The sequence below is a fragment of the Phaenicophaeus curvirostris genome, chromosome 6 (assembly GCF_032191515.1).
Source record: "Phaenicophaeus curvirostris isolate KB17595 chromosome 6, BPBGC_Pcur_1.0, whole genome shotgun sequence".
NCBI lineage: Eukaryota > Metazoa > Chordata > Aves > Cuculiformes > Cuculidae > Phaenicophaeus > Phaenicophaeus curvirostris.
Genome location: NC_091397.1, coordinates 22,334,082 through 22,361,090, shown reverse-complemented (window position 1 = coordinate 22,361,090; position 27,009 = coordinate 22,334,082). Strand labels below are relative to the sequence as shown.

Here is a 27,009-nt window from a genome sequence, read left to right as displayed (position 1 = left end):
AGGAGTCCAACATCCAGCCCTGCACACTGCAGCATGGTAGGGAGAGCCTGGAGGAGGAGAATGGGGAGGATACATGGTGCTGGAGGGAGGAGAGGTGAGGGCTGCGCTGGCTCCGATCATACCTCCAAAGAATCTGCCATTTCAGGAGAAATGCCCATGCTGCTGGTGTGATTTGGTGGCTGTAAGGCTGGCAGTTAACTGATGAACAGATGCTACAGTGTCATTTCCTTAATAGAAAAGACCTGGCTAAAACCAAAACAAAGATGCTTGAATACCAGGACTCCATGGGAAACATATTTCCAGAGTAACAGTTATAAAAAGGTGAAACTTTAGAATCACAGTGTCATTGCACACATTTTTGTTAAATAAGAAACAGAATAATAGCAGTGCCTAAGTTCTCAGAGCTGAGATGGTTTTGATTGCTTTATTTATTTATTTATTTTGAACTGTTTTCTGTCCAGGAGGACTGCAGAAGAGTTCACGGGCACTGTAAGTACAAAAAAAATGTGGATGGTGCCTGCACATGCAGGATTTCTGGTTTCATTTTGCCCTGTCTCTAGCAAGAAGCATTAATTCCCCAGGCCACTCTTCACACAGGCAAAGTATATTGGTCTTACAGTAATATTAAGAAGTTTTGTCAGTTTTCACTGTATGCAAAAAAGTTGCCAAACTATTTCCAGTTCACTGTATGCAACATCAAAACAGAGAATTACCTGCATTGTTGTTTTCATAAAGCTCCCAGGTGCTGGAAAGCTGTAAAAAGCAAATTTCTTTCTCACAGGAATCACTCCCTCCCCTTGAAGTGGCATGTTGTTGGCTATATGAAAGGCTGCCCCAAAAAGGCAACCTGAATGAGTGGTTGTGAATGAATGGATGGCAAAAAGGTCCTTTTCAAGGTACCCTGAGATCAAGGATCTCATTGTCAACTAGGCCAGTGAAACAATACTGACCAGAGGAGAAAAGAGGTGCCTTTACAGGGGTCCATGCTCCAGGTGGCACAACACAACTTCTCACCTCAGGGCAGCACCTAAAGGCTCACCTGGAGGGGCTTCAGTTTGATGGATTTGCTGGAGAAATGACCATGGAGAGCACCAGAGGGACCATAACGAGCTATGATGCTCATTAATTGGTTCACTGCAGTAGGACACAGCAGTTTCTTTCCTTGAAGTACAGTGGGGAAATAAATGTGACCCAGTAAAATGAAACAAGTTCTTTTTAAATATTAAAAAAGCAATGACTCTAGAGAGCAGATACACAAAATCATCAAACTCACATTAAAAATGTTGTGGTTTGCTTTAGGAAGCTGGTACCTTTTTAAAAACACTAAAACATTAGCATGTTACATCCCAAATGGTTTGCTTTTCTTCTCCATGTCTTTCATTCTGCCCCAAGCCTCGGAAGAGCACTCCTTTCCCCCCCATTTTGTTTTCTGTTTGTAAAGCTTATACATTTCAGGTTTTTGTTGCCTTCTCAGATCATTATCTTACTTTTTTCATCTTTCTTTTCAAGAAACTTCTTTTTTCCCCATTTGCCACCATTTTCAGTATAATACTTCTCCCTTTAGGATTTCTGTTATCCTTCGCATCTTTATGCCTTTCACTTATTCTTCCCCAGACCTTTCATTCTTGCTTTTGCTTGTCAAAACTGTGCTTCTTTCTCCTTCATGGGGGAAGTGGGAAGGTTGGGTGCATTTTTTTGCTATGAACACCCAGGAACGTTCCACTCAATACTTCAAAACCCTGCAAAGGAGAGCTTGTACAAGTCTTTCCACACTTTAAAAATTTGCAACTGCAGCTAATGGAAGTCTGACTAATGCTTGAAAATCAGTAGCTTATTTTAAAGTGGTGCTGTCGCTTCCCACCAATAACATTATCAGGCCTTCCCCAACAAGCTTTTGTTTTTACATCAGAGACTCTATTCCATGCTTTGAAATCCTTGTAGCCCTGTAGCAATTTCTCTCTTTCTAAACCCCAAGACACAGAACAGGTGATGAAGGTGGTCTCAGACACCACCCAGATGCCTTTAGCTCCAGCTGGATTTCTGTTCCAATCAAAGGAGAGCCGTATTGCTACCCTGCTCACAGAAAACCAGGTCCAGGTGTACTCAGGGACATTTCAGAAAAGTGGTGAATCCAGTGTAGCTGGAAGTAAGCACACATAAAATGTCTTCAAGCTTAAAAGTGAGGGTCTAGTCATAGCTACAGGCATCTGTCAGGAGAGCAGCAGCTCAGCCCTGTGGGCATTGCCACCCCGAGGTCTGGGGAGTGTTCAGTGCCAGGGAAAGATACTGGGAAAGGATCTAGAGCCTCTTCACCCCTTCCTGATAGATATGCCCCTGGTATTTATTTTGATCCAAAAGGAATTTGCAATAGTTGTTTGGGATCTTTTGACTTTCACTGATGTTTCTTCAGGGTTTTTGTAGCATGATTATTATTGTCATTAGACAACCTCATGTGTTAATGCCTACACAAGATTTAATTGTGTGCATTCCAGACAGGGGCTGTTTTTTTTGCTATGAACTCTTAACATGGACCCAACCTATGCTTCCCTGAGCATGTTTCAGTTGGACCTGTTCCCCAGGACAGATCACTTCAGAGGTCTGGAAAATCCTCTGCACAGCTTGCAACAGATAGAATTGACTGTTCCTGACAAGTCTATCATTTTTACTGTTTTCCATCTGCCTACGAAGACTGTCTCATTCTTCTGAAGTACCAAAGACCACTTAAAATCTGTCTAAAGCTTGTTGCCAACTTCCTAGCCCTGCTTGCCAATTCAAAAAATCTGTTGCAAAATATATGTCAATACATTTATTCCCAGACTAAGGCAATCATGCACTACTTAAATGCTGGGGCAATCCTAAATGCGATTGAGACTCCGGTGCTGATAACAGTCTTCAGATACAAAACAGATTTTGCAGGATGTATCAGTTCTAGCATGACATATTTTAAACCTTTTCTTCCCTCACTGAGCACCACAGGTCTGTTTCGGCAGTCTGGGCATGTCTCCTGGCTTGCTGTCTTGATGACAGCTGAGACTCAGCAATGGATTGCTCAGGTACGAAATTAATGAAATTGGAAATCAAGGGCAGGAGGGTCCTGACCCAAGCAATCTAGGTATGAGTATCTGTGCTTGCTCCTTGAGTTTCCTGGTTAGCTTTTGCTGTGCTAAGACTAAAATTGTTTGGAAATCACTACCTGTAGATTTAGGGGTTTTCTTACCTACTGGTAAGGCCTGAAGCTATTTGAGATGTTAAACAATTTGTAGCTTCAGAGCTGAGTTGTGGTGCTGGCTTTGAACAGATAAATATAGAATCTGTGGCATTTTCAAAAGCCATTTGGAACAGCTCTTCAAGACAAGCATTTTCAGCAGAGATTAAACACATTATTTGGGTTTTCTGTCTAAAAAAAAAATCACTTAAAAAATTGGCAGAAATACCATTTTCTTCAAATGAGAAAGTTCTCTTTCCCCAAATTGTGGCTGGCAATTGGCAGCTCTTTACAAAGACGATTTTTTTATCTTTCCTCTCTTCCTTCCCCTACTCCTTGATTTCAAAATAACCTTCAAGGAAAAAAAGCAGGACACAGCAATGTAAAAAAGAAACAGAAGCTGATTAAAATTTTTCACTCCTTGAATGGAATGCTTTACATTTTAAATAATTTGTATCAGATAAAATGCTATCACATCCCTACACAAGAAATTAACACATTGCAGGAAACTGGACACATATGTTCCTCAAGAAAGTCACTCTTTAGAAGTCCTACAGAAGAAACTGAAACACAATACAAATAATGACCTTTATTAAAATAACTTCAAATATTATATGAAATTTAATATTGTATAATATAGTTGCAAACCCCCTGGTATTAACAGGATGTGATACATGCGAAGAGAGGACGTTAATATACATGGAAATAGAAACGCTAAATGTGTTTGACAGTGATATATTAAATGGCAACATAAACGTGACCATAATTAGGAGAATATGTAAATTTATATTCCTTAAGCAGTACCTTCTAAAGCAGTATACATAGTAAATTGCTTTTACCTCTAGTGTCTGCTCTCTTATGAGTAACAGGAAATGCGTAGGAATATTATAGGCACATGCAAAAGCAATGTAAAAGATACAAAAACAGAGGCAGAAGCCAGGGACTTATTTGTTCTTGGCTGTCAGAGGCTTACGGCTGATCTTCTTTGACTTGTCATTGTTCTTCTTTGGAGGTTCAGGATTCGCTTGCATGTGTCTGCCATAAAGACTGTAAGGAAATGAGACAAAGAATATTTGTGATACAAGCATTAAACACAGGCTTTTACTCTGCAGCATGTTAAACAATGCATCTAGTTACTCGAAATAAAAAAGGAAGGTCATTATTTTGTCTCAACACACTTTTTTCTATTAGCTCTCATGCTACAGTCCATGATATTAGTTTTTTCTGACTGACCAGGAGAGAAACACTGGGAAGAATAGGCCTTTGGAGCAGTGAAGGAGCAGCCAGTTTTGCCTTCAGAAACTAGCAACCTTTATTCTGCAGTTATGGGATTAACGCTCAGAAGGCTGCAGGGATGTGTATTTAAGTCGACAGTGACAAAAATTGGGTTGAACTGGAGAGATAGAGTGCCCACTTAGAGCAAAGCGAGCATCATCCCTAACCAGAAAACCCAAGGGCTTGATAATGTGACAGAGAGCAATGGTGCCACAGCCGCCTTTGCTGCTCACACATGATTGATAATACTGGGACAGCTACCAACACATCAATGCCACATTAGTAAGTACCACTGATTAAATGTTGACAAAGTACCCTACAATTAAGATGGCTAGCATTCCCAGCGAAGCTAAATAGACTACATGGCTGAGAGGATCTTTCTAAATATCACATAGTAATTAATAGATAATTTATGAGTAATCTTGATTAAACTAAATTAAAAATGTACCCAAAATAAACACAGCTCAAACTTAATTTCCCTTATTGACATAAAGTGCTTTTGGAAGATGTATTCTGCACAGGTGTCAATGTATCTAGAAGGGAACAGAGACAAGGTTTGTTTCTGCTCTTTTAGCTGTGTGAACATTGGTGATGTTCACACCAACACTGGAATCCTCCTATAAGGTGCCCCCTACTAATACTTCAGCTCAATGACAGTGAGTGCCTGCCCAATCCCATACCAGGCTGCTGTCAGTCAAGCTGGACACTAACTTCTACCACTTGTTAAGAATTCTGCTACTGAAGAAGACAACAGCAGCAGTTCCCGCAGCAGCTTTGCTTGCATCATTGCACCTCTGCCTTTTGGTGGACTTCCCTGATCCTGCATTTTCATGTGCCTGGGGCATGCAGAAGATCCCAGCTGTTTATATGTCTGGGGTATGCAGAAGTTCTCAGCTGCTACTTCTGCTTAGTCACGTCATGACACACTTAGTCATGATAAGTTGTTGCTTACCCAGAAAGCATGACCTTATATACAGTTCTACAGTGGATATCACCCTGAGCGGGTATCTTGATGATAAAGTGACTCTATTTACAGTGATCGCTTTTGCTTTGCAGGCTGAAACTAATTTCAGCAGAGGACAGACCCTCCTTCTACAGGGGCAGGTGGACTATGCAGTCAGCTGTGTGTAGAAGACATCAAACAGGGATCCAAACACATAAAAATACTCTTGAATTACTGTGCTACAAGGCATGGCTATTTATGTCAGACACAGAGAGATTTCATCAAGACATACATTGCTCTCTACAGCTTCCTGAGGAAGGGAAGTGGAGAGGGAGGTGCTGGCTTCTTCTCCCTGGTACCCAGGAGTAGGATGAGTGGGAATGGTTCAAAGCTGCACCATGAAAGGTATAGACTGGATATGACGAAGCATTTCTTTACCAAGAGGGTGGTCAAACACTGGAACAGGCTTCCTAGAGGGGTGATGTATGCCCCAAGCCTGTCAGTGTAAGAGGTTTTTAGACAATGCCCTTAATACCGTGCTTTAACTTTTCATCAGCCCTGAACTGGCCAGGCAGTTGGACTACATGATTGCTGTAGGTCCCTTCCAACTGAAATCTTTCTTTCCTCCTCTCTTCCTCTTCCTCATGAGGTTAAAAGATGCCCATAGCTTTATTTAGATGTATCTGGAAGATGCTTCAAACCTTGAGTTCCTGGACTGCAGAAAGGGATTAGATCTTCTCATAGGGTGGAGTGGAGAGGCAGTGCTTGCCTCCACCTCCTCAGCAGCTGAAATTTTACATCATGTTGCTACACAGGCTGCTGTCAAGGTGCACTGTACCCAAAACAGCCTTGCTCAAGGAAAATACAATTGTAAACTACGACATTACTTCACCTTACTGAAATTATATGTGGTGCTATCACCTACTGTCAACAAGAGATCAGGTACCATTTCCTGATGAATGCAGACAGCCCTGACCCTTCGTGATAACCGCATGCTTACTATTAGCCACAATACACATATTTTTCTTTTCATAACAGATTCAGCCCCAACAGCACAAGGCTATATTTTAATCCAAGTACACAGCATGTGTACTAATCAAATATCCATCCTAAATAATTGTCCTGTTTTGGAAGATGTTATGTGAGTTGAGGGAGGGAAGATATGGAAGGAAATGTTTTGGTACCAGGAAATGCCATCACTGTGGAAGAGCACAGAATCATAGAATCACCAGATTGGAAAAGACCCATTGGATCATCGAGTCCAACCATTCCTATCAACCACTAAACCATGTCCCTCAGCACCTTGTCCACCCGTCCCTTAAACACATCCAGGGAAGGTGAATCAACCACCTCCCTGGGAAGCCTGTTCCAATGCCCAATGACCCTTTCCCTGAAAATTTTTTTCCTAATGTTTAGCCTGAACCTCCCCTGGCGGAGCTTGAGGCCATTCCCTCTTGTCCTGTCCCCTGTCACTCGGGAGAAGAGGCTGGCTCCCTCCTCTCCACAACTTCCTTTCAGGTAGTTGTAGAGAGCAATGAGGTCTCCCCTCAGCCTCCTCTTCTCCAGGCTAAACAACCCCAGCTCTCTCAGCCGTTCCTCATGCGGCCTGTTCTCCAGCCCCTTCACCAGTTTCCTTGCTCTTCTCTGGACTCACTCCAGAGCTTCTACATCCTTCTTGTGGTGAGGGGCCCAGAACTGAACACAGGATTCGAGGAGTGGTCTCACCAGTGCCAAGTACAGAGAGAGAATAACCTCCCTGGACCTGCTGGTCACACCGTTTCTGATACAAGCCAAGATGCCATTGGCCTTCTTGGCCACCTGGGCACACTGCTGGCTCATATTCAGTCGGCTGTCAACCAACACCCCCAGGTCCCTCTCCTCCAGGCAGCTTTCTAGACAGACTTCTCCTAGTCTGTAGCTCTGCATAGGGTTGTTGTGCCCCAAGTGCAGGACCCGGCATTTGGCCTTGTTGAACCTCATGCCACTGGACTCTGCCCAGCGGTTCAGCCTGTTCAGATCCCTTTGCAGAGCCTCCCTAGCCTCCAGCAGATCCATGCTTCCACCCAGCTTAGTATTGTCCGCAAACTTGCTAAGGGTGCACTCAATGCCTTCATCCAGGTCACTGATAAAGACATTGAACAGGGCTGGACCCAGCACTGAGCCCTGGGGAACCCCACTTGTAACTGGCCTCCAGCTGGAGTTAACTCCATTTCCCACCACTCTCTGGGCCCGGCCATCCAACCAGTTTTCCACTCAAGTGTCACTCAAGGAGGCTATCCCAACAGAAATTGATCCCAGGTAGAAAATTTTGTAACTCTGGGAACTTAGCAACAGAGAAGTGCAAATGCATGCTTAAATTTGTGAACACCAATAGATAGTTAAATACTAACTTAACATTCAAGTTGCTTTTTGGCTCTAGAGAAATAATGTACGTTGGATTAGAATGAGAGTTTTTCTCATATAAGACTCCATTCAGAACTTCAAGCAGCTAATTAACAGAGAATCCACTGTTTCACTGTATCTCAGCACAAAACCCCATGTGGATAGGAACAGGAGTCCCCTGTCACTGTCCTGTCTTTCACTTCCTGCTGTCTCAGCTCCTTTGCCCTAGAGAGGGGAACCAACCTAGAGAGGACCAGAGCAGCTTTAGTGTTTTTCAAGCGTTACATACCCCTTTTCTGCTCGGGTTGGTTTAGGCTCCTCTTCTTGCTTTGGAGACTTTACATGAATTTCCCTCTCAGCTGACACTTCTGACATTCATTCTGGCTCTCATTTCCTGCTTTCTCAGCGCAAATATTCAAGTTCATGGACTGACAAAGCTCAGATTAGTGAACTTATTCTGAAATAAAAGGGTGTGGCAGGAATTCTACTGACTACACAGATGCTTTTGAAGTGCAGGAGCCGAATATTGACAATCTTGAATGAATGTCAGAGTTCTGGTAAAGTGTCTTGGAAAATGCCTTTTGACTGTGAAATAAAGTCCAGTGGCCACTGCATGTGCTAAGAAGTAAAAATCCCAATTGACCTCTAAGTGCTTTTGGTAGCAGTTTTTCTTTGATATTTGCTCCTTACGATATTCCGTGCAATGCGCTCGATCAGTTCCCTCTGCTCCCTGCAAATACTATATCAGTAGTAGTAGATGTGCATGAGTTGCAGACATATGTGGCCCTACTACATTCTTTTTACTTATTCTTATGTCCAACTACGTCTATCGGCACGTGCACTGAAGTTTCATTCAGGAAAATAATTACTGAGTTTGAAATAAGCAAATCAAATATATCTACTTAGGTTTCTCTGGAAAAATTTCAAGGAAGTTTCAGCTGCACATTGCTGTCTCAACTGAAGAGAAGTACTTTACAATCTATCACAGTAGTCTGCTATGCAAAGAGCAAGGATCAGACGTATTTAGATTATACAAGCCTTCACAGACAGGGACTCTCTCTTGTGTTTGCACACATCAAATACAAGGAGACATATGGTGTCACAACAACATTTAAATACAATAACGACTGTGATAATGCCTCTGGGACAGAATCTGCCTTCTGTTACACTAGGGAAAAGAGAATTCAAAATTTTCAATGAACTTCTGGTACAACAACAGACACCACTTCTGTAGTGGTGCAAAAAAAAAAAAACAAAAACAGGAAAAAAAAACAACCAAAAGAAAAAAACCAATGGAACTGATCCACACAAGGAAGCAACTACCTGAATTACACAAGAACATATAACCCTTTCACAGTAACAGATGTGGAGTTTACATATACCATCCTTAATGATTCCAATACCGACTAAAAGGATGTAGCCACAGAAACCACAGCCTGCACATCACCATCTGTCAGCCAAGCTGTAACTGACTGTGTACATGCTCTTGCTCTGGCATCACTGCGAAGTCAAATATGTTAGGCACAGACACTCACATACCTTCCTCAGCTGTGGAGGTCAGCTTAACACATGCACACAGACAGTTATGCAGCTCAGCTGATGGATGGTAACGTGCTAGCAGATGGTACCTTGACATATCTGCTTGTATGACTAGACCCTTAGCAAAGGCAGATGGTCTCCGTAAACAGATGAAGGAATATTGAGGCAGATTTGGGCTACTGTTTAAAGGTAGATTTGTGAGGTAAGGGCTGACAGTACATTCTTTGCAGCACATTCACACCTGATATTTTGGAATGCCACCTCTTAATGGGGCTGGTACAGCTCTGGCCAGGTCATTACACAGAGCCCACTGAACAAAACCTCAACCGAAGAATAAAACCTGGAGTACAAACTAATATTTGAGATGTTTGCAGCATGCAGCAACAGTCAGAAGCTAGTTGTTATAACCACAGTTCACAAATTGCTGAACCTTTGTAGACTTAGCAGCTACAGTATTGCATGCAGCCTTCTCATTACATTAAAGAAAAAGCAAGACTGAAAATACAAAAAGCCACCAGACAGAAATTTCCAGTTACTCTTTCCTTGTATATACTTTTTAAAGCAAATATCTCTCATGAACACAAATGTTTCTTTGTATGCAAATATAAACATAAACAAAATCTCTACCTGCCTCAATGGAAGTAACAAATGAGAGCACTAAGGCTGCTGCACCAAAACTAACAATATCAAGTGAGAAAGATGCTCATTAAACTTCATCATTTTGTCTACTTTAATGATGCTTTCACTTAATAAAAATTCCCCAAGCAGTTGCAAGGATATTAGGCAAGGTCTTTGGTTATGTATCAAGGGTCTAAGCTGTCACTAGCAAGCATGCAGTTCAGAAGGGGCATTCCCAAGAGGAAAGAGTGAATACAGCTTTCTTGTAATAAATTCAGAGAGAATCAATAACCACAGCCTGCCACATTACTTAAGCATTTAGGAAAGTAGGTGATCCTTCTAAATTAAACTACAAATTGCTAAATGTAGCGATTTACAGCATAAGATCAGGCATGGAGCCTTGTAACTTGAAAGCACACAGTCTTGCCACCAAAATCTCTGAATTTAAAAAAGTACCATGGTTAAAATTCATGAAGTTCCAAAGGACCCCTTTAGAAAACCATCTTCAGCACAATTGCCTCTGATTTTTCTCTCTTGCACAACGAAACACTCAATAGCTGAAGGTTACATGCTCCCAGAGATGAAAAGAATGAATGCGTTTAAGTGAGTGAACTAGTGTAAAGTGTTTGATGCGCACATTAGTTTTATTGAGCATTTTCAAAGAGGATTTCAAGAATGAGCCATAAGAAATTGGGCTGGGTTTGGCTGGGACAGAACTAATTTTCTTCCTAGTAGCTGGTATGGGGTTATGGTTTGGAACTGTGCTAAAACCAGTGTTGATAATACAGGGATGTTTCAGTTATTGCTCAGCAGCGCTTACACAGAGTCAAGGGCAAAGGGTATCCCACACCATATGACACCATGCTCAGCATACAAAGCAGGGGGAAGAAGAAGGAAGGTGGGAAAATTTGGAGTGATGACATTTGTCTTCCCAAGTAATGGCTATGTATGATGAAGCCCTGCTTTCCTGGAGGTGGCTGAACACCTGCCAGCCAATGAGAAGTAATGAATGTGTCCCTTGTTTTGCTTTGCTCATGTGCGCAGGTTTGCTTTACCTATTAAACTGTCTTTATCTCAACCATGAGTTTTCTCACTTGTAAACTTCTGATTCTCTCCCCTGTCGCACCATGGGAGAGTGAGCATGTGGCTGGATGATGCTTAGCTGCTGGGTTAGATCATGACAGAAATACAGTGTTCAGTGCTCTCCCTTTACGTCTGTTATAGATCTATAGGATGAGTACACAGAATGAAAAGGACTTGCACAGTTAAATACGATTCTGGACAGATGCTACCTCCAGGTAAGTACTGTAATCTGAGAAACAAAGGTGAAACATTCCAGCACTGCTCACTTTTCCAAAAAAAACCCAAGCTTGAGCCCTAGTTCAGGTGGGTATTTAATGCTCAGATGCAGCTTCAAATGTAGGTGTATTTACAGTGACCTCAACAGGTCCCCAGTCCCAGCTGCTGAAGCAGGAAAGGGGAAAGGCTGAATCAGTGGTGATATCACTAGAGACCCAAAGCCGAAAGAAGTGCTTGCAAGACCGATATGTGCTGGCTAGCCTGTATAAGTTACAATTCTCAAGCACTTAATTGCTTGAGATGCTTTTGCCCTGGCAGTTTTTGTTTTGCTTATTGCTGCTTCCAGTATCCCCTCTGAGTGACTGAGACTAGCCTTTTCTCCCATGGGAGCTACTAACGCATCACCTCCTCAAACCACATCTTCTCATGGGAAGGGGACAGATACTGGGGTTTAATTTGTCAGTAGTGTACCAGGGAGAGAAAACAAAGGGAGTTAAAATTACCTTACTAGTATCATGTTATTTTGGTAGTTTACCAATAATTTAGTTTTGTTCTGTGTAACATAAGTCAGATGATTTAAATTAGGAGGAACGTTGCACGTGTAAAAGATACAAATATCCGGTCTCCTTGCACACTTGGATGGCAAGCCGCAATTTTACGATTCTTAATAAGACTTAATAAGATTTTTAACTGACAAGAGTGACTCATTTTATTGAGCTAATTTTTTTGCCCCTTGTTTGCAAGTATTCTAAAAGCAGATGGCAGCAGTGTCAGAGATGTTCATCAATTGAAACTCTGCAAGTTTCTTAAAAAACCTCAGCTATGGGCTGTCATCTGTCTGTGTACCAGCTCACTCCTCATACTCCAAAAGGCTGAGTGGCTGAAGGAGGTACTGCTGGTGGTGCTGCATGACTGCTATGCTGCAAAGGCCTCTGAGCTGGTAAAACCTGCAGCTCTTAATGTGTTGTAAAGATGCTCCAGTATTTTAAAGTCAGCTACAGTCTGGCCTTTTAGAGAGATTTTCCGTATCACCAGAAATCCCTAGTCCCCTCAAATGCTTTTTGGGGTTTTCATCCCCAGAAACACTCCACAGGGGAACTGATCACCTCATCCCTGTTTGGTTTAGCTCTTTTTTGAAGCTAGTTTCATTTTTGACACATGAAATTAGGCAGGAGAGGTTTCAGTACAGGTGGAGAGCTAGGTAGCCAAGCCCATGCTGCAGTCAATGAAGATGTAGCTAGTGACAACAGTGGAGTAGAGAGCTTCTTGGGTGACTGTGTATCAATGATGCTGTGAAACACTTAGTTGCTATACTCTGCTACAGATTGCTACCAACTACACTGGACAGCTGGCAGCTAGCTGATGTAGACACACACATTTAGACATTTTAAAATGCTAGATGAAGTCCATCCAGAGCGGCCACTCCCGCTCTGTTCCCACTTTGCATGCTCTCACAAGCTGTTAGGTCCCTTATATTATAGACTACACTGAGTCATACAGTTCAGCATTGACTTATTGTGAATTCCTGACTAAAAACACTTCTCTCAATAAGCAAAAAAAGTATTCTGCCAAAACTGTCCTGAAGCTTGCAATCTCAGTGACTGTGTAGAACATGCATCCTCCAAACAAAGCCCATTCATCCCATCTGTCTCCTACTGGACAATTCCCCATAGGGCTCCCCTCTGTCAGCTCCTTCAGCCCCAGCCTCTCCCCTTTCCTTTTGCTGTACCATATACCTGAGGAAAAGACAGACTTTATCTCCATACCATATTTCCCAACCTCTTTCCCTACAGGTTACTGCCAGAAACAGGCACTGACCAGAGAGACTTCTGGCCTGATCTCAGAAGCTCCCTGTGGTGCTCCTCACAATAACATCATCCATCCTGCCATGATGACTCAGCAGCCCAAACACAGCAGTTGTAAAGGGAACACAGTCCAGCTGGACATACGAGGTGACACTTCAGGGGAGATGTGTCTGTATGGGGAGATTTGAGCTGAGGTAATTATGATTTACAAACACCTGCTCTCCTACAGATCTGGCAATTCCTGGATAATTTTAATTCTGCCAGACATGTTCACTCTTAAGTTGGTTAATTTAACCTCTGCTTCTTTGAACTCAATATCTTACATGTTAATAACTAATTATTTTTTTTTTTGAAAAGGTATTCCAAGTAGGTGTTAAGCATTTCTTTAATTAATATACAGTAAGAAAAGAAAGCCTTCTCCTTATATTCTCTGAGGCTTGCAACCTTTTGAAGCAAGTACTTTAAATGAGAGGCTTGTTAGGGAAACACAACTGGAAGCTCATGGAAACCTAACAAAAAAAAAAAAAAAGAGTCTTTTTAAAGGCAAATGCACAGGCCAAGATTTGAAGAACTGGCTGATGACTTTGCATACCCAACTGGGAAGACCTTACAATAAATGTGGCTTTTGGCAGAGAGGGTTCTGAACCAGCATCTCCTTTCTGATAGTCAGACCTATCTAATATGCAGGGAGCCCAGCACTGAATATCTCCACTGTGATACAAAGCTAGAGGTAGATCTACCTACAAGGTAGACCTCCATGGAACTGTCACAACGATGGAAAGGAGAGGATGTGCTTATGCTTATTTCTTTAAAAACAGAGACAAACACAGTTAAGATTTCATCTAGAGAACTGTGGTGATAAAACAAACCACAGCTAGCCCAGTATATAAGACGGCAGCTTGAAAGGATCAGGGAAAGTGATTTCATTTCTGCACCTGGATAGTCCTATCGGACTACCTCAGTTATGAAGAATTTCTCACCTGGGACTCACATCTTCAAGAAGATCCATGAAGGCTGATCTCTCTTCTCAGGCTCCATTTTGAGTGGATCAGTGAGTGGTTCAGCTACAGAAGCAGACCAGTGCCTGATGCACCTCAGGCATGGAGAAACTTCATAGGTCAGAACTGGAAGTCCTCAAGGCTGACAATTCCCACAGATTGCAGTGGAATATTTTCATTTTCTTTTCACAGATCAAATGATGTTTTCCCACTTAAGTTTCCCCCCACCCCACCCCCAACAACTTAGTGCCAGATACAGGCATCAGCTGCAAAGCCTAAGGGCTGAGGTATCCACCAAACCAAATTACATCCTCCACTTAATGAATGAAAAGAATGAAGAGCCACAGAACCTGCACAAATAGGCTCAGCTTCTTTGGAAGAAGCCAGCACAGGTGGGCACAGGAAAAAAATGCACCAGCAAGAAGGAAAAATACTATTCAAGTGAGAAGGATATGTGTTATGTTTACTCAAGTCATCTATATCATCACAACCCTTGTCTTTATGTATTTGTAATTCCATGAGATGCAGCAGACAAATCAACCATTTGCTCCATGCACTGAACCATATTTTTGGGACCATATTCATGGCCACCTGCTTGCTCTCAACTAACCCTGGACAAGCAGAAAACATGGTGTAAAAAACATACTGGCATGCAGTACAGTCACAATCCTGGAGCCTGCTGAACAAAGTCTTCTTCACTCTTATGTTATTTTAATGTTGTTGTCCACATGGAGTCCTTTGGGCTTAAGTAAACCAGTGCTTGTTTCCTTTTTGAATGCTACACTAAGGGGCTTGCTGTTCAGATAAATCCCCTTACATAATCTTTATTATTGATTTACTATATGCATTTTGCTGTGCACCTAATTAACATTAAAAAAAGGGAAAACAGAGGGTAAAAATAGCTAAGTGCAAGCCAAGGAACTTTCTTTAAGTTATTTTATGTCTGGCAGGTATGTATTTCTTTCCCAGTAACTGTATAAAGTGTACCAATAAAATGTATAGAAGGGACTCTGGGGAAATACTGATACAGAGTCTTTTTTTCTTCTTTTTATTAAGCAAAACTGAAGTGTCTCAGTTAATCTGAGCCATCTCTGCTGCACACTGAGGATGAACGATTTCACTGACAGTCACAGGGAGAACATTCAGGGGACTGCAATTATCCACACCTAGAGTTTATATAGCTGCCTCTCCCAGGGTGCCTGCCTTCATCATCCCTACTGCCTGCCTAACTGCTCCTCAAAATAAACACAAAGACTGAACACTGATGAGGGACACTGTGACGTGGTGAGGAACGTGACCAACCTAACCCCCTCAAATCACCAGTCCTGAGACTCTCAAAGGTGAAGGACAAAACCCCAGCCCTGCCACACAACCCACCTGGGCAACCCAACAAAAGAAACTCTTCTGGAAGGCTGTGCAAGTTCTGTGGAGCACCGTGTAAAGGGGGCATAGGACTTACTGTGGGATGCTTAGCAGGAATCTTGGCATTGAGCGAAAGCATTTAAGGATCACACAGGACTTTTGAGATATTTAGTGGAAGGACCAAGACAGTGGAAGGGAGGGATCAAAGTGGATGGCAGAGAACAGTGCAGGAAAATGAACAGAAGATTAGGCAGGGAATAAATGAAGCGAACAGTGTGCAAGCAGGAGGCTGGTCAGCACATTTGTTTGGCTAAGTTCTGCACCAAATCAACTCCACTTTGTTCTACCTCTTTCTAACCATTTTATGTGTTAGTGTGCTCTCTGTTCCCACAGCATGCATGCATTACCCATGAGCAAAGTTCAAGGCAGACTAGCTCATTACTAGAACAGACTGAGTCTTGGATACTGGTGAGAGCAAGGGTCTGGGACCAGTGCCCAGGGATGGTGAGGGACTGGAGGGTGGCAAGAGTGGATCTGGGGGCCTGATACTTGAAACATCAGAGACTTGAAGCCAGGTACCAGCAGGGTGCCTGATACAGGGTTTTCCATGAACACTGATCCCTGTCTGTTGTTTGTCCTCCTGTGGTCACCTGTCCTCCTTTTCATGGCTGGTCCTGTGTTATGAATTTGTGGTTGACCTTGCTACTGGCAGGATAAGGGAACAGGGAGATGGAGCAGCCACTCACTGGTGGAGGACTCCCCTGGCTCCTCCAGCCCACTGGATTTAGCTGCTCAAAAGCACTACCAGGAGAAAGGTGAAGAAACAAGGAGCCGACTTAACCTTTTTGACATAAAGGACCACATCTGAAGTGCTACACATTGTAGGCAATCCCACTTCACCAACTCACCTAAGCTGGCTTTCTTTGACTCACAATGGATATACTTTCCAGAAAGGGTGTTCCAGGGGAACCTTCCTGGATTGAATTTTTGAACATGCATAACATGTCAATGCAAATACTGAATTTTTCCGTCTTCCTCATGAAGTCTCTTTCCAGTTCCCAAATACAACCCTTTCAACTACCTCTTGGCCAACACTGGTCAATGACATCAATCTTCCAGACACTCTGATGAGGTTCACGTACATGCCAAGGAGCAAGGAGATACAAAGACAATAGCAAAATCATTGCCACTGTTCATGTTAAAATGCCAGAATTCTGAAGGCCGAGATCAAATAATTCACTAAGGAAGCAAAAAATATCAATACAATGGTTTTCCAGTTGTATACATCTACTGCAAGGACCAAAGATAGTCACACAGATACCATGCAATAAAATGATACAGACAATTCACTCTATTTTCCAGCCAGGTTTGAACAAAGCATCACGCTATTAGTATCTGGCAAACAATTACTGGGTTTTAAGCAAATCTTTGGCGTTTTTCCATGGCTTTTACTGTGCCAACAAAGCTGTTCCAGAATCTTTTCAGGTGGGACCTATGTTATGTAGCAGCCAATAATCTTTATGGTAACACTGCAATGAAAACGTCGCTTACCGTAATGAGTGGAGACCAAAAGTTAAGTCCCCCGCTACCTTTCTATTATTTTTCATTAAAGACTTTGTGGGTTTGTTATGCTTCAGAAGTACTCAGGGAATTATACCAAACCAGGCTCACTAGTCAGCTCTTCATTACTCAGACCATACTGAAACTGAGCAATCAGCAAACTGAACCAGCTCCTAAGGTAACACAAGACACCAACATTTGTTGGAATATTTACTATTTCTTTTTTAGCTTGTCTTCTTTCTTACAGCTCTGTTCTGTAAAACAAACTTGCCTACATAGAATCATAGAATCATAGAATAACCAGGTTGGAAGAGACCCACCGGATCATCAAATCCAACCATTCCTATCAAACACTAAACCATGCCCCTTAGCACCTCGTCCACCCGTGCCTTAAACACCTCCAGGGAAGGTGACTCAACCACCTCCCCGGGCAGCCTGTTCCAGTGCCCAATGACCCTTTCCCTGAAAAATTTTTTCCTAATGTCCAGCCTAAATCTCCCCTGGCGGAGCTTGAGGCCATTAGTTGGAGGCGGTTCTGAAACAACAAGAAAATCGCACAGTATTTTCTCATGCCATTAACACCTTGAGCAAAGGGTTGGGCTTCCTTTCCTCTACCAGAAACAAACTGTGATATATCCATGTTTTCATAACAGCAGTGTTTTTCCTAGACTTGTGTTCCATAGTGCTGGGTGAGCTGGGTGAGACAAGAAGTCTCACTTGCTATGTAAATCTTTGTCCCTGCACCATTGCAGATTTTTACATTGGCTTCCTCCCGTCTTGCAAAGCAAGAAAGTGACTGCCCCTTTGGAAAAGAACAGTTACACTGACATCAGTAAATTCTAATGTCATCCAACGTGCACAATTTCCCAAGTTACTTTCAGTGTCTGTCAAGGCCCACGATGTGAAGAACACAGAGCCTTTTGAAAGGCTTTCTTCTCCCCTGACATCCATCAAGATGAAATGGCACTGTAGTGTCAGCCTGATTTTGATTTCAACAAAATCAATACAAGTTTTTCAGTGGGTGCAAGGTTTGGCCTTTAATGTCATGCAGTCTATTCCTGACAACGGAAAATCCACTAGCACACCGTGCAGCACAATCTCATCATAGCCTTTTTGGAAATCACCTACCTTTCTTATTTTAGATCTCTCCTGAACAGTGACTTGGGAAGTGAAAAGACCTCCAGACTACTTAAGAATTATAATAGAAGTGTCATAATAATTTGTGTTGAAATTACTGTTAGTAACTGAAGCATACCTTGGAAACCATGCAAAAAACAAACACAGCTTTATGATGTCAATTAAACAGCACGCTCTTTGTTACTTAACTCATTTCCACATGGCCATTATTATCCATGCAAGCAAACAGGCAAACTGCATTTGCAGTACAGCCCTAAAGCCCCAAACTATACAGCAACATATGAACAAAATCTAGGTTGGTTATGAACACTAGAGTGAAAATTATGTCTTCATATCAAGTGCTAGTAATAGCTAGGGCCAGTGAGTCACTCTGTAAACTTCTTAATGCACGCATTGACCAAAATAGTTTCTCTTACAAGGAAGGCGGGATTATGCATACCGATATGATCTGGTTTTGCTGAACATCTTTTTGCTGTAGGTAGGCAGCACTCATCCTAAATCATTGGTGCTGACGTACACTCATGAGTTAGGGGAATGAATACAGAACTTTTACTTAAAAAGACAAAAACTAGTTTACTCAATTATCAGACATTTGCAAAAGGCACCCACAGAAGTCTTCAAGAGTGATGCAAAATTAACAAGTCGTTTCACCTGCTTCTGGGCAAGAGAAAAAGGAACATGGAGTTGAAACCACTTGCAATGAATCAGTCTTAAGTGCCACAGCAGCAATAAAGGCAGAAAGAGTACAACAACAGGGAGCCAAACTCAAGCTGCGGTCTTGGGAGCGTAAACTGTCAGACATCTATTCTGCTTTTCCTTCAAAACACAGAATCACAGAATTGTTTAGTTTGGAAAAGACCTTTGAGACTGTCAAGTCCCACTGTAAACCTGACACTGCCAAGTCCACCACTGAACCATGTCCCTAAGCGCCACATCTACATATCTTTTGAATACCTCCAGGGGTGGTGCCTCAACCACTTCCCTGGGCAGCCTGTTCCAATGCTTGACCACTCTTTTGGTAAAGAATTTTTTTCTAATATCCAATCTAAACCTCCTCTGGCACAACTTGAGGTAATTTCCTCTCACCCTATCACTTGTTCCTTGGGAGAACAGACCAGCACACACTCACTACAACCTCCTTTCAGGCAGTTGTAGAGAGCAATAAGGTCTCCCCTCAGCCTCCTCTTCTCCAGGCTAAACAATCCGAGTTCCCTCAGCCACTTCTTGTAAGACTTGTGCTCCAGACTGTTCGCCAGCTTTATTGCCCTTCTCTGGACACATTCCAGAAGCTCAATGTCTTTCTAGTACTGAGGGGCCCAAAACAGAGCGCAGCAGTCAAGGTGTGGCCTCACCAGTGATGAGTACAGGGGCACAATCACTTCCCTGGTCCTGCTGGCCACACCATTTCTGATGCAAGCCAGGATGCATGGGCACACTGCTGACTCATGTTCAACCAAGCTACAGACCAACACTCCCAGGTCCTTTTCTGCCAGGCAGCTTTCTAGCTATTCATCCCTAAGCCTGTAGTGCTGCACGGGGTTGTGGCACAAGTGCAGGACCTGATACTTGTCCTCGCTGAACCCCATACAGCTGGCCTCAACCCACTGATCCAGCCTGTCCAATGCATGGAAAAACACATTGTGGAGAGGGCAAATGTGGTCCTTGGAGTACTGTTCTTCCTTTCTGGTTTCTCCATACAAGGATTACTAACATGTTTGCCAAATCCAAGCCCATGGAAGTAGCAAACAGGCACCCCCTTACTTACAAAACGGTCCTAGTATTCCCCAAGCTTATATCACAGAGCAGATTTATGAGAAATGTCAGTACAGGAGTGGGAAAAGCAAAGTAGCAGAAGATTTGTCAACAGCGCTCTGTCACCAAGAAAGCACTTCATTAGCCTGTCAATTGCACAGTGTCTAGGAGATACATTTATTGACAACTCACTGCCAATTGATCCAACATCTATATAAAGCTCTTCTTATGCAATGAGCTTGCTGACTCACACAATCACAAGTTCTAAAGAGAACTAATAGCTGTACTAAGCCCCTAATTGCTCTAATTTCTAAACAAAATGAAACCAGAAGAGGTAAAATCCCACCAGTATCACAGCACCTAGACTACATTCATTGCCTATAACACAGCATTTTCAATCGAAATTAATTTTTGATTCATTTCTTAGGTGGGGTATGAACTCATGGTGAATAAACGTCCTTATACCAAACACTGCTCTTCACTTCTGTGGCCACTTGTGATTATGGGTTTACATTTGAAATACAGGGAGTCTGCATGTACTACTCCCTCAACTTAGCATGGAAGTATCCAGTGATGTTCAATTCTGTACACCAACCAACTGTTCGGTGTGGTTGGGTCCCTCAGCCTCTCATCAGCTTAGGATGACGGTGTAAATGGCTAATTGAGCCTGTAGTGGCTTTAGCAACTGGCAGTCATTTCACAGAGCCAGCAACATTACTGCAGTGCACACACTCCTAACCCTTGCTTGCTTTGCTTTGTACTACCTATTTTATCACTTCATGATAAGGCAGCGTCAAAGACAGCAGGAGTAACCTATTCTGGCATCTCCATCTGGCACTATATATCAGACTTGTGCTGCTCTGATGGATTAGTTTCAGATCCCCGTTGGCAGATCAAAGGCAGCAATAATAACCACAAATCAATCCCTCTTTAAGGCCTGAAAACATCTTCTCCCTCACATAGGATGCCTCATTTCTTCACCACCCTGAGCCCTAATAAATACCAGATTTGCCTAGACACAACAGCTGTATGCAGATACTCAGGCACTGGAGAATTTGGCACCGAGTTTTTGGTGCTTTCTCCAATCCACTGATAAAATAATCAGCTTCAGTAGAGAGGGGTTTATGGAGATTAAACACTTGAGTCCCTGAAAGTCTGGAAGTTGCTTGGTGCCAAAGTGAGGGCATCCACAGAAGACTGCTTGCTTCCCTCAGCCTCATCTCAGGCAATTTTTTTTTTCCAGAAGCCATTGGTGTGACAGTGCTTATTTTCACCGAAGCACCCGGCTACCATCAGCTCAGTGCTCTATGCTGACCAACAGATGCTTTCAGAGCATGTGTTCAGATACAGAATAGATGCAGCTCGAGCTGAAGAACTGCACTGCGGACAGGTTGCTTTGTAATGGTGTTTCCAGACTGCTTGCTCATTTGACTAGCACACGCTTCAGAAAACAGGACTCAGAAAAGTGATTCACCGGGTCTGAGATCCACATGGATGCTCCAATATAGGGGTAACATCTGGTCCATTTCACAACAACTGTGCTTGCATGCTTGAAACTGCACTTGAATTCTTGATGCTCCGCTGTTAGGTCTTAGCTAAAGGCAGTAGGAGTTAAAATATGACTCAAAAGCTAGGTATCAGCTCTCTGCATGGCTATGCTTTACTGTCAGAATGAGATTTTTACTGCAAAAGATGTAGCTTTTGTGTGCTACCTCTCCCTAACACCTTCACGGTGACAAAGCTGTATTTACCATGATGTAGCTAGGCAGTTCCCCAGGACTCAACACACCCAGAGATACTGTGGCAAAAAAGAAAATCTGTGCCTTGGATTTTACAAGATAACAGCTATTATGCTGTACAAGATATACCTGCGCAGGCAATGAAGACATAAAACTCTTCCTTTTATTTTTCTTTAATTCTCTCAGTCTTGTAACTTGCAGTTTGAACTATGTCTCTGAAGAGACTGAAGCATCAATTAGGTTAGGAAAAGTTCAATATTCCTACGTTCTTTCTAAAATGAAACCCAGAGACAAACAGGGAATATGATAGCTGCTTAAAGATCTGCTGAAATTCTTAAGAAAAACTGAATCAATTAAAGGAAACTAGACATAAATCCTCTGGTGCCAATATTGCACATGAGTACAGTTCGCAAAGTCCAGAAACACCTAGTACTTCAGGGCTACCATGTAAGGGGCCAAAGAACACTTTGCCCTAAAATTCTTTTGAATACAAATGTAAAGTACTTGGATCCTGATTTTTTCAGTATTTAATTAAGATACAGTTCCACTTGAATGATGGTATATCACTGATAATTTTCTACTAAACATATAAAACTAAAACATTGTCTAAACATATGGAAAATGTGGATAGTACATATTGCTCATAGCTGCACATAAATTTAAGAACTGTAACTGTACTATTTCTAGATAATTTTTAAGCTATGACAAAGATGTATGCTATGGAAGAAAAATGGCAACCCTATAAAAAGCTATGTGTGTTTGAGTCAATCAAGTATAAAGAGTATCATTTTTCCTTGTAGTACGATGCTTTTACATGCTAGTGTAACTAGGGAGTCAGAAAGAATAACCAAAGATCAAGAAAAAAAGACTATCTTCTTCCTACCTCCTCCCACTACTGACCTTAGAAAAATATCCTAAAAAGGGAAAAAAAAATCCCAACACTGGCAGCTTCTAAGACAGTTTAATAAAACTTTGGGAAGGCCTTAGTGTTGAATTTACCTTCCCAGCAGTACCTAAAGTGCTGCTACTAAAGCAATACAATAAAGTTTATGAACTTGTCTTTACTGCTGCATAATTTATCTTTGAGAAATGATGCCACGGTGAACAACTGCTCTTTATGAATCTCTGTTGGGCTTCACTGGGCTGCAATTTTTATCACAGCAAGTAAACTGGATCAAGATCAAAGCACAGACTGAAATATATGTAATACATTTTTGTATTAACAAAAAATACTTAATTCAAATCTTAAGTAGTACTACACTTGGGTGTTTTCTTATGCTCTACATGAACTTCCCAACTAAAGTATTTTTGAGATATTTTACACTGAAAATGAAAAGAAACAAATTCCAGAACTGCTCACATTTCTTTCTGTTCAAGAAACTTTCCCTTTTCTGTTTCATTAGTTTCCCTCATCAAAAAACTCTGAACAAACCAAACCAAAAAAAGCCAGAACAAACCCCACAAATACAAAACCACGCTGCAAATTTAAAACAAACATAACTAAACCCCAGTAACCAAAGCCAAAGCTACATTGACTTCACTTCATGTGCCCTAGTGCTCATTCTAATTTGCTGAGACCACTTTCCAGCACTGTAGTTACACTACTCTAGAAAATGCTTATTTTTGAGGTGCGTGCTTCCTGTGAGGTCATCACGTTAACACGACTATGCAGCTGTTTGGTTACCAGACTATTATATTAATGATGGAGGTATGGGAAAGGCCAGCCAGAGGGAAAAGGTAAAGAAAAGAAAATAGATCAATGAATTTTTGTAACTGAAAAACGCCAGACAAATCAGACAGTATGAATCAAAAGGTGTAACTACACAGAGGGACATAGAGGTTGTGGAGAAAACTTTGTTGTCACTCCAGGCCCACAAGCCCACGCAAAACTGACATAAACAGTGGCGAGGAACAAACACAATGGAAGGGAGACCTACAGAATAACAGTCTGCCCTGATTTTTTGCCAAGGATGTGTTAGATCAATTTGTAGGGCACCTTTGTAAGAAAACTGTGAGACATTCAACGTAGCCTGGAAAAACACTGACAACCTGTAAGTACAGTAGGGCAGTTTTCATCCCTGAATGTTATCAACATTGGCCGAGTGGCATTTCTTCATGTATTTCTATATGACAAGGTAATTTCAGGATGCTGGATTACTTGATGAATTTCAACATTTCAGGAACGTCCTAGGCAATGGGCTATGTCATATTGATTTTGGTGAAAACAAGAAAATGAAAGAGGGAAGGTACATCCACACATAGGGTTTGTGAACTCTTGCAGTTAGTTAGAGGATGCAGCTGTTTCAGCCACCCAGGTCTGTGGGTGATGACCTACAGACTGAAGAGCCATTGGATGGCTGTCATCTTCTTTGCCAACATTTATGATGACCCCCTTTTCTCCATATCCTCGCAACACCTGCTCCCACTATAGTTTAGACAGAAATGCTGACATCCAGGATTTGCCTCAGGAAGAAGAAAGACTGAGCAAGAGAAAGTATGGAAAGAAGGAAGGAAGAGCTATGAGGACAGAAGAGAGATGAAGTGACACACAAAGCTTCATGTATGGAAAATTAGCTGACTCTGGCATCAGAAAAAGAGGACACCATCAGTATACTGCATGAAATGCACTGACAACTCTCACTTAGGTGAAGAAAGGGAACATGTAGAGAACGAAGCAACAGATGAGCATGCAGACCATGTGAATTCAGGGGAAGAATATGGGGGGCTCTTGACTGATGCAAGGCGCATACGACCCAAATGCTGTGCAAGTTCTTCTTAGTTTAAGGTTTTCAGTACCATTACTTCAAGACCAAGAACGTTCTGCATGAGTGCAGACTTCAGCAGACCCTTCCCCGTTTAAACATACATGGTGCTTGTCACTTCTTCACATCCATCTTTCAGTCACATAAGCTTCCTTAATGAAAAAATAAATGTTGCAAAAGGGAAGTATTAACATAGCCAATGCCAAGGACATTAATTTTAAAAATGCTATTTACTTTGTATCAGAGCAGCCATATATTTTGATCTCAAGCAGTTCTTAGCCTTGTCCAGATTCTGATTCCACGCTATAGAAACAAACTCCGTCCCGTCTTTCTTTCATACCCATGATTCATTCACTCAACATCTTTAGTACTGTACCCACTCCATGGGCTTCATGTATTTAGAAAAAGACAATAATTCTTATTGAAGCAAAAATGAGGGGTTTTTTTTTGTGCAAATCATGGGTAGTGACTTACTGTAAAGTACAGACACAGTACAGCTCAAACTACCTGCTTGAAGAGAGAAGTCACCTGGCTCCAACCACAACAGTTGGCCACACGCTTTGTGAAAAATTTGCAGCTCCATGAAGAGAGTGGGTGGGTCCCCAGTCTCAAGGGATAAGCACCAGGTCCAGGGAGCTGCCTACAACTGTAACTCAGTGTCTGCCTCTGAACATCCAGATTACATCCTAAGAGCGCAGACACAGGACCCTTGTGAAGATACCCACCTTCCTAATCTGTTGCCAAGCACAGTTGTCAACTCCATGTTTTCCCCAAGTAAAGACAAAAACTTACAAAGAGCACAAAACTACCAGTGAAGCACAAGGAAAATGTCAGTCCACGGCTACTCTTCATAGTTTTTTTTGATTCACCGAGAGAACTACGGAGCCAGGGTGGGACAGCCCATGCAGCCTCTGGGACACAAGGGTGGTACTCTCAAGACACAGGGGACCTGGGTACCATAGCAGTCACTGTTTGAAATAAACCCACCATTTTCAGGAACAGGCAAGGAAGCAGAAGCAATTGCTCTGCCAGGAAATGTGCCAATAGATAACTTGGGAATACCCTGCATATGTGAACACAAGGTGAGTTTATTTCCACCACCTCACCATCCGCCCGACCCACAACTTCAGTCACTTGCTAGCAGATGCCATGTGAACTCTGCATTCTCATGCACTCATACCACAACACTGCCCATCTTCCCAGTGGGGTGTTCTGGCAGATGTCATATGCTAGGTCAGCATTAAAAGCCCTAGCTGATATCCTCTTCAAAACTCCTTGGCTTTCCCCATTCTCAGTCACTATGGCAACACCCATCATCCTGCAAACAGCACCATCTGACTCGGGGCTCGTTCTGCACTCATTCATCCAAGCTGTTCTAAGAATTGCTTCTTTTCCCTGTGCAATGTTTCAAAGAATTGAGTTTGACCCCGCACCTTTGACACAGTTCCACTGCCTCATGTCAAAAACCCACTGCTGCCCCAAACACATTCCCACTCTAGACTAGGCAAAAGAGCCAAAATCCAAACCAAACACAGAGCATGCTCTAAATAGACTGGAGGTAGATATTCTCTTGAAAACTCTCATTCTTGTGAGCACCTTTCTCTTGTAAAAGCATTGAAGATCAGCTGTAGATAGTCAAAATAAAAACAGTGAGGCAAGGACAAAATAGCAAGGTTTTGTTTTGATCTAGATTTTTTCCAGGATACATCTTTACTTGCTATTTTGTTTAATAGGGCTGTAACTACATATGCTATTATTCCTCACATTACTCCTGTATTTACATTAATCCTGACCTGGCCTGGGAGAAACTCATTTTTCACAGAATCACCCATGTTGGAAGGGACCCACAAGGATATCAAGTACAACTCCTACCTCTGCATAGGACAACCACAAAATTTACACTACGTGTCTGAGTGCATCGTCCAAATACTTCTTGAATACTGTTGGATTTGGCGCCACGACTACTTCCATGGGGAGCCTGTTCCAGTGCTCCACCACTCTCCGAGTCAAGAACCTTTTCCTAATATCCAACCTAAACCTGCCCCAGCATATCTTCCTGCCATTCCCTCGAGTCCTGTAACTGGTCACTAGAGACAAGAGATCAGTCCCTGCTCCTCCTCCTTCCCTTGTGAGGAAGCAGTAAACTGCTAGGAGGTACCCCTTCAGTCTTCCTCTTCTCCAGGCTGAACAGACCAAGTGTCTTCAGCTGCTTCTCATACAGCTTCCCCTCTAGACCCTTCACCAACTTTGTGGCCCTCCTCTGGACGCTCTGCAGTAGCCTGACATCCTTTTTATTCTGCAGTGCCCAAAACTCAAGGTGGAGCCACGAGTGGGATGATCACTTCCCTTGACTGGCTAGCTTGATGCACCCCAGGACACACCTGCTCTCTAGGCTGCCAGAGCACACTGTTGGCTCATGTTAAACTTGCCGTCAACCATAACCTCTCAGATCTCTTTCTGCAGGGCTGCTCTCCAGCTTCTTCCTCCTCAGTCTGTATATATATCCAGGATTGCTGTGTCCCAGGTGCAAAACCCGACACTTACCCTTCTTAAACTTCATGTGGTTGGTGACTGCCCAGCTCTCCAATTTGTCTAGACCCCTCTGCAGGGCCTCTTTGCTCTCAAGAGTGTCA

The 27,009-nt window shown here is 42.5% G+C and overlaps 1 protein-coding gene across 2 annotated transcripts in view; it reads right to left on the bottom strand.

Moving 5' to 3' along the window:
* Positions 1-3,779: 3,779 nt before the first annotated feature.
* Positions 3,780-27,009, bottom strand: part of RSU1 (Ras suppressor protein 1) — a 116,951-nt gene continuing 93,721 nt past the window's right edge. For both annotated transcript variants that reach the window (XM_069859566.1, XM_069859567.1), the window contains exon 9: positions 3,780-4,252. In XM_069859566.1, coding sequence (XP_069715667.1) covers positions 4,150-4,252 — 103 coding nt within the window. In that variant the 3' untranslated portion in view covers positions 3,780-4,149. The remainder of the gene's footprint in view (positions 4,253-27,009) is intronic.